Genomic DNA, 10,715 nt, shown 5'->3' with positions numbered 1-10,715 from the left:
GCTGGGTCGGTTTTTACTGTGCGGACTTAGACCGAATAAGTTCTGAATATTTATAGTGAAGTTATATTGGGGGAGCAGAACGGAGTCATTGAAATTTTCGTGAGATCGCATGCAAAATGCATGGCCGGCCTGAGAATGCGGCCCGTACCGGCCGCTATTGCGCGAAAAAAAACCTACCGCTTACCCTTTCGTACATCGCTTTACCTTGCTACTAGCATGTGTATACATGTCACTTCAATCGTTATTCACTTCTTAAAGATAGTGGTTTCATAAAAACACCGCTTCGTTACAACTTTCCTAAAATTACATCGACCATTTACAAAACAATTCAGACCAATCACAGCGAGTCTATCAGGCCTCCTGCAGCCCGCCACAGCATACAAGCAAGAAACAGGCGCTATTGTAAGACTCGCTCTGAATTGCGTCGATTGTTTGTAAATGCGCCGTATGTAATTTAGCGAAAGTGACTAAGCGCAGTGTTTATGAAAAACAATCTTTTAAGAAGTGAATAACGATTGAGTGAATGTGATACACATATCAGTAGCCAAGGTAAAGCCATGTAGAAGGGAACCGTTAGGTTTTTTTTTTCGCCGCAATACGGCGCTACGAGGCCGCAATTCTCAGCGCATGCATTTTGCATGCAATCTCACGAGAATCTTCAATCGGGAACTCCGTTCAATGTCCCATATATATACACCCTCCACCAAATCAATAAAAAAGGTCTGATATGCGCACAGAATTATTCCGGTCTTAACTGTAGGACTTGACTGCTGGAGCCTGTGACGGCCCAAAGGAATTAGAGAACAATGGGATCACCCCACATAGACAAACCAAGTTGTGCCTACCCCAACGTACTAAACCCCGTAATCCCATAACCGGGCTAACCTGATTTAGTATTGATATAATTATGTACTCTTGGATATTGCACATGAAAATATACATGAGTGTCTCAACTGAGACCATGTATCTCTATCTGAACGTTGCAAGTTGAACCAGTGTGGACTGGGTCAGAACAAGTCGTTACGAGGGGTATTAAATCATCTAAAAGTAACAAATACAAGACTTTTGGCGTTCTTATCAGCTAATACTGCATGGCGTGTTGAAAACTTTTTACCCAAGGTGACGGCCCCTTTGGGTTTTCTGGGAATAACATTTCGCACCAATCATTACAAAACATCTTTATCTATTTGTACAACCGGGATCTTACGACCGTCAGCCAGGTATCTCTCACCGCGGCGAGGGAAATCGCAACCGTGAGCACAACCGGCCTTGCGGCGCGAATGAGAAATTGCGTAAACCGAAACTCAAGAGTCGAACTTAATGATTTTCTAACGGATACACGTTTCATATTTACATTATATCGAACTATAATCTTGGGCTTATTTCTACATGACATTCCACATTCATTCTAACTACTATAAAGCCATGATAACAAGCTCACACTCGATTTTTCCACGCACATATTATATAGGCGTATATTGGTAATACCCACAATAGCCCTAACAATAGATGGCAGTGTCTAACTGAATTTGTTTTGTCTTTTCTACTCAAACAAGTTGGCGCGGCGGTTTAGGGACATAAACAGCTGAGAAAGAAATGGGTAAGTTGATTTATCACTACCAATTATAAGCCGTAGGCTGAGGCGGTCATAACGTCGCTTCACTGTTGCCCACTCGTTCGGAGTTTAACGCGTTCCTACCGTAAAAGAGACGTAACATAACATTCAGATTACGTTTTCTAATGCAATGATTTTCAGCATTGCAAATTCCATTAAACTCTTCACAGAAATCGCAAATCAAGATAATCACTGCTAATTAACTGACGTAATGTCTACTAACAATAACATTAACGGGCGTTTGAAGCTAGTTTATATTTAGCCACGGCATGAATTTAGGATAAAGCATGGACTACAACCACTGTTCTATATATAGCCTGTGTGTACTGTCACACCAATATCAGGCACCGATGATAAATTCTACTCCTGACTATATCCAAGTACAGTATTCAGTAATACAAACATTCATTACTGCATTTAGTCTAGGCCGAGTAGCACTAGGCCCTTAGTTCACCACAACAGCTATATTTCAATATTTGGAACCCTATACCAATCTCAGACATTAACTCGAGCCAATTTGTGTCGCTACACGTTGTCAGAGTGGTTATAACCCGGTTTTTAATAACAATTTATTAATGAGACGTACCTGCCCAAGGACTAACATGGCAAATGTGCAAGGTGGTTGCAAACTAGAACTCGCCACTCAATAGAGCCTGCTAATGCCGCCACTACAATGACTGAAACGATCTGCGCATCTTGCAGTCAAGCGCAACGAGTCCTTCTTGCCTATTCTGTTATGTTTTTGCTAATACAATCAATGTAACCAACAAGAGTAGGTTACACATGTGAGCCTATTCTTTTCCTTTGGAGGACGCCCCTGAGTGATTCACTCAGGAGACAGTTCTTATGTGTGTGTTTTGCGAGACTAAAACTTCCAAACATGGGTTTATTCTAAAACATGAACCCTTTCTCTGTATACCTGGGGACTTTACTATGTATCACAATACTCTGTATTAAACTATTATAACCTGCTTACAAAATGTGAAAGTTGACGAGCCGCGATATTTCAGAGCGGCCATTTCGGTTGACCTGTGACGCTACAGATTCCCAATGCGCATAGCGTTCGCCCTAACATTCGACTCAAGATCGAATGTATCATGCGGATTGCCTGCGGCTTCAGTCATGACGTCATGCACGAAGTTAGCCGAACGCTATGCGCATTGCGGAATCTGTACGTCACAGCCGTCAACAGAAAATGCGCAGCTCGAAAATATCGCCCGCTCGTCACTTCGAAATTTTGTTTAACAAGGTTATAAATAGTTTAAAGGCCTCACAATGCGCATCCAAACGCTAATTTCTCAAGTACTAGATTAGCAAATACTTCGTGTCACTGCATAATCACACTACCTTATGACAAAATAAAAAACTCTAGTTGCTCCCATTTCACCTGCGCGTTTGCTTAAAGGGGACAGTAGCCCTAGGATTTTACTGCATACAACTGCTTTACTTACTAGTAAACAATATCGTCTATACCCACCATGTTATATGTCACCAGATACTTAACTTAATTATTTACACATCAACGCTACAAATTTGAACGGCGCCATGGACACCCCGGACCGTGCGCCACCCTGAAAAAGTTGCGTATTTGCAGTTTTTGTGTGTGCAGGTAAATGACCGAGGCTAATCACAAAAGCTGCCAATTATATTATATACCTAAATGCTAGTTAACCGGAAACGATATTCATTTTAGGGCAATTTATCCATATTATAACTGAAACTATATGTCGCTTCATAAGATTATTACAATCCTTTTCTTTTAAAGTGAAGAAATAAGAAATACCCTCGGTCTGCTTAGCCCCTTGGCCACAGGAAAATGTTTGTTTGCCGCATACTTCTCATATCTGTGCGCTCTAGTGGCGCCAACCGTCGTCCTGTAAATCAAACTGTAGTCGTTAGTTTTAAAACATTTTTTAAAAATATTTCTGAATAGTGATTGAAACAATGAAAACTTTTTATTGTAGCCGCAATGATAACCTAAATTTAGCTGGAAAATAACCTTAGCACCTAGAGGCTACTGCTTCCTTTAAAACCCACAGAGAAAGAGCAGGTTGAGAAAACTGCATCTCTGTGCGCAAACGCCGACTGTTTGCAAACAAAATAGCTCGAAGTGGTCGACGTGACGTCGACATGTTTTTATCTCTCGCTGCGCCCAACCGCTGTACCGCAGCACCGCTGCACGGTTTGCTTGGGGATTGGGAAAAACTGTCAACAACATCGGAGAATTTCAACAACATTGGCAGTATTTCAAAATACCTTTTATAAGACAACGCGCAGTGAAATGGGAGGAACTAGAGTTTATTTTGCCATAAGGTAGTATGATTATGCATGACACGAAGTATTTGCTAGTCTAGTACTGGAGAAATTAGCGTTTGGATGCGCATTGTGAGCCTTTAATACAGAGTATCGTGATACATAGTAAGTCCCAGAATAGCGGAGAAAGGTTCGTGTTTAGAATAAACCCAGTTTTGAAGTTGTAGTCTTTAAAAACGCACCATAAAACCGCCCTGAGTGAATCACTCAGGGGCTCCTCCAAAGAAAAGAATAGGCTCGCATTGTAACCCTACTCTTGTTGGGTTACATTATTGTATCTGTGTTTATGCCAGCTCTACAAGATCTGCCAAGCTTCACAAGTAGTTTGTTTTTGTTAAATTGATCCACTGCACTGAAATACATTTAATCTTTCCATCAGATGATGCTGATAGATTAGCCAGATGACTGGACTAAAAAGTAGTGTATCACCATATACAACTATTTTAATTAGGTGGAGAACTTGCCAATGGGCAGGTTCCGCATACCTGCATTAATAAATGATATCAGTATTCTATACAAATACAATATGCAGCGTCTGCCCAAAATAGCCAAAGTGATTGTATCTGCTTTGATTGACTAAGCTGGCAGTGTTGCTACCCCATTCATAGCTCTAGTACTATAGCCCGTGTACAGTTGCCGCAGGGCTATAGGACATTCTATTACGAATGCTAGGAACCAACCCGCTGACTGGTGCTGCTGCATCGCTGCCAAAAATGGCCGTTTGAAGTTCGCAAATCAAATGTTCGTTCACAAGAAATACCACAAGCAGACCATTTCAACGATAGTTAGAGGTTAAATTTTAGTTGCGGATATAACTTAAGACATATTCACTTCGGATAAGAGGCATTAATTGCCTATCACAGACGTTTTATAGCTGCAAGTAACCGTTACTAAGTTGGTCCCGAGCATCCGTAATAGAAGATCCTATAGCCCTGCGGCAACTGCACGCGGGCTATAGAACTTTACTAGAGCTACCCCATTCATAACTTCTATGTGCTTAACATTCCAGGTTCTTACGTTTGCACTTCCCTGGAATTTCTGTTGGTTTAAATCAATTGGTTGATGCTCATTATTGTTTATGTGTCCTAATCTATAGTTATAGTTAGATTTCCCACGAGGCAGATAAGTGTAAGGCATGCATAACAGTTAGGATGACATCTACATAGAATGGTGGCAAAGGAGTAAATGGAGTCGGATAAATATCACTAACCCACCCCCACCCTTTTGAATTCAGGGCACTATGTAACTATGTTAGCAAGCAATATTTAATCAATCATATAATTATGCTACATGGTCATGACACCATATCTCAATATAGTTACTGTTCCAATGCTGAAAATCAAGCCACTGATCAATCATGAATATGTCTAATTTAGTAAAAGGTATATGACCCACGTATCGCAATACGCAGGTCACGATTCTAGATAGCAGGTATTGTGATATCAGGAGTAGACAATAGAGATTCTCTATTATCCACTCCTGGTAATATGTTTACAAGTATGAGAAAGAGATGGAGAGCGAGAAAGTAAAAGAGTGGGCAAGGGCAACGAAAAGAGGGCGAGGACGAGAAGGAGAGATAAGGTGAAAAGGGCGAGAGGGAGAGATAGAGGAAGAGGAAGAGGAAGAGAGAGAGAGAGAGAGAGAGAGAGAGAGTTGGGGAAATTGAAGAGGGAGTGAAACCCTAAGTAAAGGAAGGAATGCAGCTATCTCTCAGATACATTTTCCAGCATGTAAAAAACATAGTTGTGCACCTTCCTACAAACTGTCATTCTCATATTGCCAGTGCATGTGCACTCTTGCGTGAGCATTGTGTTTCATTAAGTTTTAGTCGAAATTCCTTTAGAAAAAAAGGAAATTCTAAAACTATCACAGGAATAGTTTTTGTCAAGCGTTGGCAGCCAGCCACATCGTGTATGTGTGTATGTGCGTGTCCTTGTTTCTTCTGCACAATTACTCATACATATGCTGCTAGCCGTGTGCTGGGTGGTGGGAGGGAGGGCAGGAGCTATGTTGTAACTATCAAGGGTAGAAATAAGGGGAAAAATCTAGTTTGAAATTTAGATGGTCCTCCTAAATTTTAGATGGTCCTCCTAAATTTCAAATTGTCCTCTAAAAGTAATGCGGCATGCAAGAAATTTACCATAAAATGGGACCAAAATATTCAATGGTCTGTCGGACCATTGATTTTGAAAATCTGATGATCCTCCTGATTATTTGATGGCCCCGGACCATCGGACCATTGCTTATTTCGAGCACTGCTGACTATAACTAAGTACTTGCTTATCGGTGTATTCGGAGAAATATGCTGGCTAGGATGGGGTTTGCATATGCCAATTGGCTATGAGTTCTTGATTGCAATTAACCTGACCTAGCATAGCATGCTTAAGTCAGTGGATACGCAGGTATTTTTATTGACATTTTGCTATATACACACTGTCACAGTATAGTTTTGTATACCTTAATTTATCCATTTTTACACAAATTAAAGGAAATTCTGGTAGACATGATTTTCAATAGGTGATCATGTTATGGTATATATAAGAAATTAATCAAGGGCTACCTGAAATTGTTTGCCAGTCATAATCTCCAGGATATGAAAGCCTATATCTATATTTAATTGCTAACTGTTTACATGTTGCATGAGGGCACAATGTCCAGAATGTATTACATACACCCAATTCCGGGGGAGCTCATAAAATCAACACTTGACCAAAATTCTACACCCTATATATATGGAAATCAGAATATATTTAGTTTCTACTCAACTTCACGAGCTCAAGGAACGTGTTGTATTATTTGCCAAGATAAGAGTATTGGCGTATCACTCATGTATTGACAAAGATAGCACATCGCATAAGGCAATATATTTGCCAGGATAAAAAAAACTAGAATCTTTCTGAGCATATTAAAACAGATGGTAGCGTCTTGGTTGATACTTTCCAGATAGTATTTGAAAACATGTCTCCCTGTCTTTTACTTTCTGGGACAACACAGCTTAAAAATTATCTACATGTGGCCTTCTGCAGTGTCCATTTTTTGCCTGCTCAAACACAACGATCTATTTTTCCTTGCACGTTCATAGTTATTTGGGCTTTAGGGAAATACTGGAGTTTGATGACCTATTAAGGCGACAATATTTTGTGAGGGGGTGTGTTGCTCTATCATCCAGTGTTAATTTGCATGTACTTTTTAACGGCAGATACACGGGCCTATGTAGCTGGTGATGTGGGCACATAGCTAAAACTGTGGATTTTCCGAACTGATATCAAGAAATCATACGGCTTTTGTCTTCATGATCGGCTTTCCAAGTGCAATAAATTTTCAATCTGTCTCTATGGAACGCCGGCTTTCTAAAATCGATGAGATTCAGTGTAAAATGTTGGCTAAGTGAACATTATGTCAGCTCTCTCGCTCTCTCTCTCTTTCTCTCTCTCGATCTCCCTTTTTGCTCGCTCTCACACATCTCTCGCCCGGCCATCTCTCGCCCTCGCTCTTTCTTTCTATCTCTCCCGTTCTCTCTCTCTCTCTCTCTCTCTCTCTCTCTCTCTCTCTCTTTCTCTCTCGCGTGCGCTTGCACGCTCTCTTTCTTTCTTTAAGTCTTGCTTTCACCCCTCCCCTAGCTTTCTATCACTTGCTCTCGCTCTCACACTCTATCCCTTCCTCTACATCAGCACATCTTTCACTGTTACGCAGTGCTCACGATTTCAGACGCAAGTTGCATGTGGATAATGGTTCAAGTTACACTATCTGGGGCCCACATTCCCTGTCGCCAACAGTAGCTCAGAGGTCACGACTAACTTTTTAGGTGAGGTGCTGAAAATGCACGCACCCTTAAATATGAGGCAGTAAATCAACCATAGGGTGTGAAAATGTACAGATACAAGCGAGTAATATGGAACCAAACTCTCCCGTTAACAGCGTACGCCGTACCTCCATAACGCTAACGTTCTTCAAGCAGAAGATCTTGGATTCACACTGAAAAAGAACGGTCACTAAATTTTGCACGTGGGAGTGCGATTTTGAGGTCGGTATTTTCAAAAATGAAGTCTTGTTTACCACGATTGCGCACCCCCTAATTTCGCACTCTGTAGCTGTACTACCGTTGTCGGGAGGAGAATACCCGACAGCAGTATATCTTCGCAGTGTGTGAGAGACTAAGAGTATTATGATATTGCTTCTGAAGCCCTCAAACTTAGCAGCGCGTGAGCAGCTGAGCCACCCTACCTCCTCCAGCTCCTCGCGTGTTTGCAGTCTCACTCGCACGTTTCATCAATTACTCTTGGCCTATTGCCATGTGGGAAAAGAAGTTAGGCAGCGCTAAGAAAGCAAACTTCCACATCTGTTTTTGCGCAGACTCGCATGATGCATGTTCGGAAGTTTTTGGAAATGAGAAGCTGGCTATGACTGATCGCTCCAGGAGGGGCGCAGTCTGAGTGCATGCACGTGTAGGTGGTGTTGGTGGTGGTGGTGCCGCAGAACAACCGCTCGGTGCTTAGTTCTCTGTCCTAGCTGTGCTATGATCGACTGCTTTCCCTTGCGCGCGCGTGTTCTGTGGTGTGCGCGATCGGAGTGTACCTCGTGCGAGGATGCTTGCCGAATAATTTCAATAATTAAATAAATAAATAATTTAATAAATATTAATTGGTAGCCGTAAGCGGGTAAGAGTTGTACCTACGGCTTGTGCTGCTGACTAGCTTCGTGTTACCGACGTGCCTTCGATCAAGAGTAGAGCTCTTCGGTTCAAGTGCCGAGACCGTAAGCTTTAATTTGGCAGCATCTCTGAGGACATTGCCGTGGCGACGCGGTCATCGCTTTCATTGCATCTCGTTACCTGCGTCGCAGAGTAATTGAGGTTAATTGTCGAGCTGTGTGTGTGTTGTGTCGTCGACGGACCAACTGTTCCTATACTGTGTGACGGAGTCGGTGGAATACTGTCAGTGTAATAAATGAAGCCATCAAGGATTAAGCAGGCGCAGGCAGCTGTGCTAGGACAAGCAGGTGAGAGTTGATTGTGTGTCACTGACACTATGTATGTACAGTGGGTCCTTGCTTTATCGGGGTCTCGGATAAACGAACGGTGTGCATCGTTCAAACGGCATAACTTTGAAAAATAATCCTTACGCTCTTTGTTAAGAGATTACTTACTCCTGATATATATATTATATAATATATACTCACACGGTGAAGATAGAGCTAGGTATATATTTCATTTGCTCTAAGTATTAGTGGTGTGTGTCTCGGTCTTGTTCCTGTGTGCCTCACTATGTAGAGCATGCAGTATGTAGATGATGTACGTAATTCCAAAGGTGGAGCTGACACACATCACATAACGTGTTCATCTCTGTGTTTACCCCTCAGATCTCACTCTGCCCTGCGTGACAGCGCGTAATCATGTGAAATTAACCGATACGTGGCAGAGGTCTGTAACTACTGCTTCTGTTTGCCTGGTATTTGCATCGGCCAGTATTGTTACATGTTGTCTGAGAACATCAGTGGGTGGTGCGTGTGTGCGTGCGTGTGTGTGCGTTCCTGTATGTGCGTGCGTGCGTGCGTGCGTGCGTGCGTGCGTGCGTGTGTGCGTGTGTGTGTGTGTGTGTTTGTGCGTGCGTATATGTGTGGGCATTCGCTTGTGTGTATGTCCGTGCGAGCGTACGTACGTGTGTGTGCAAGCGTGCGTGTGTGTGAGAGAGTATGAGAGAGAGGACATGGGGAGGGGTGTACTGAACTGCTATTGTCATGTCATTGTGTGAGTGGACGCAATTGTCACTGTTACGAACAAAGTGGTATTCTTCTATCCATTGCATGAGCCCGCCACATCGCAGTAAGTGAATGTAGGCGATAGCAAGGAGAGGAAGCGGATTGGCTGTGCGCTTTTCGCCTCAAGGGCGCCATCTATGGACCATAATCAGCTGAAACGGCTGTGCAGACCGAACTCAGAGACAATAGAACACTAATCTGTTCTAGGGTCTCTGCCGAACCCAAATTTGGGCCAGATATGGCGGCGCTTCCTCTCCTTGTTATATTTAGCTCCTAAGGCGTTAGATGAGGGCGATGCAGATCAACGGATTCTTTGGTCGTGGGATGTTTTTTTTTCGGGCTACATTGTGTTAGTGGGTGTAAACTATGTGTACTGGTTGCTCTAATTGGAGCGAGCATGACAAAATGTCACGAATTCAGCCCATGTGGTTTCTAACCTTCTACGCCGCAGCAAGACATCGTAAAGTAGCTCGGTAGATCTGCAAGGCGTATGTATCGTCATGCCTTTTCGTTTCTCTCATGTTTCTGGGCCGGATTTGTAAGGTCCGTTCTCTGATGGGGGTACTGCGCATGTGCTACTTTCCCGTGTGGTGTGTTTTGCGCGTAGAATCTCATTCACTAACATACGCATAAACTTGAAACTTCCTAGCTAAAGTTGTACTAAGGCCTTATTTTTTTTTCGTAATCTGCCGTTCGTGCTATTTTCCCGAAGACGCTTCGGCCCAATTTTGGCGTGCTAGTTATTGGCGTTCGGGACTGCGCAAAGTATATATGCAGACAATGTAGCAGCACGTTTGAACTTTACTGCAGTTTTTTGTTGAGATGGAATCATGGAAGGGATGACAATTCAGAGTATTAGCTGTACTAGTATTTTTATAACTGGCACTCACAGTCACATACCGACGTCGCAGCACGCCTTTAGGTTCTGTGCTGATCCAATTAATAGTTATCGACTCTTGTGCCTCGTCATGCATGCGCGCATTTGCGTGACCACGGTATTACGTGATATATATATATATATATATATATA

General features: G+C 42.6%; 2 protein-coding genes across 3 annotated transcripts in view; one reads left to right on the top strand and one right to left on the bottom strand.

The window, feature by feature from the left end:
• Positions 1 to 1,348, bottom strand: part of LOC106805153 (UPF0609 protein C4orf27 homolog) — a 7,460-nt gene extending 6,112 nt beyond the window's left edge. Inside the window, exons 1-2 of the mRNA XM_014806651.1 lie at positions 1,269 to 1,348; positions 1,066 to 1,140 (exon numbers count right to left, since the gene is read on the bottom strand). Coding sequence (XP_014662137.1) covers positions 1,066 to 1,140; positions 1,269 to 1,348 — 155 coding nt within the window. The remainder of the gene's footprint in view (positions 1 to 1,065; positions 1,141 to 1,268) is intronic.
• A 235-nt stretch (positions 1,349 to 1,583) lies between these two features.
• LOC106805262 (septin-7-like) overlaps positions 1,584 to 10,715 on the top strand; it is a 135,558-nt gene continuing 126,426 nt past the window's right edge. Inside the window, exon 1 of one of the 2 annotated variants that reach the window (XM_014806864.1) lies at positions 1,584 to 1,600. In XM_014806864.1, the coding sequence (XP_014662350.1) occupies positions 1,597 to 1,600 (4 nt within the window). In that variant the 5' untranslated portion in view covers positions 1,584 to 1,596. Of the gene's footprint in view, positions 1,601 to 8,859; positions 8,927 to 10,715 lie in introns of those variants that run through there. The other variant, XM_014806812.1, reaches the window with a different exon arrangement.

Source organism: Priapulus caudatus, unplaced genomic scaffold (genome assembly GCF_000485595.1).
Source record: "Priapulus caudatus unplaced genomic scaffold, Priapulus_caudatus-5.0.1 Scaffold6, whole genome shotgun sequence".
Taxonomy (NCBI): domain Eukaryota; kingdom Metazoa; phylum Priapulida; class Priapulimorpha; order Priapulimorphida; family Priapulidae; genus Priapulus; species Priapulus caudatus.
Note: the sequence above shows the minus strand (reverse complement) of the source record. Positions and strands in the feature narration are given on the sequence as shown.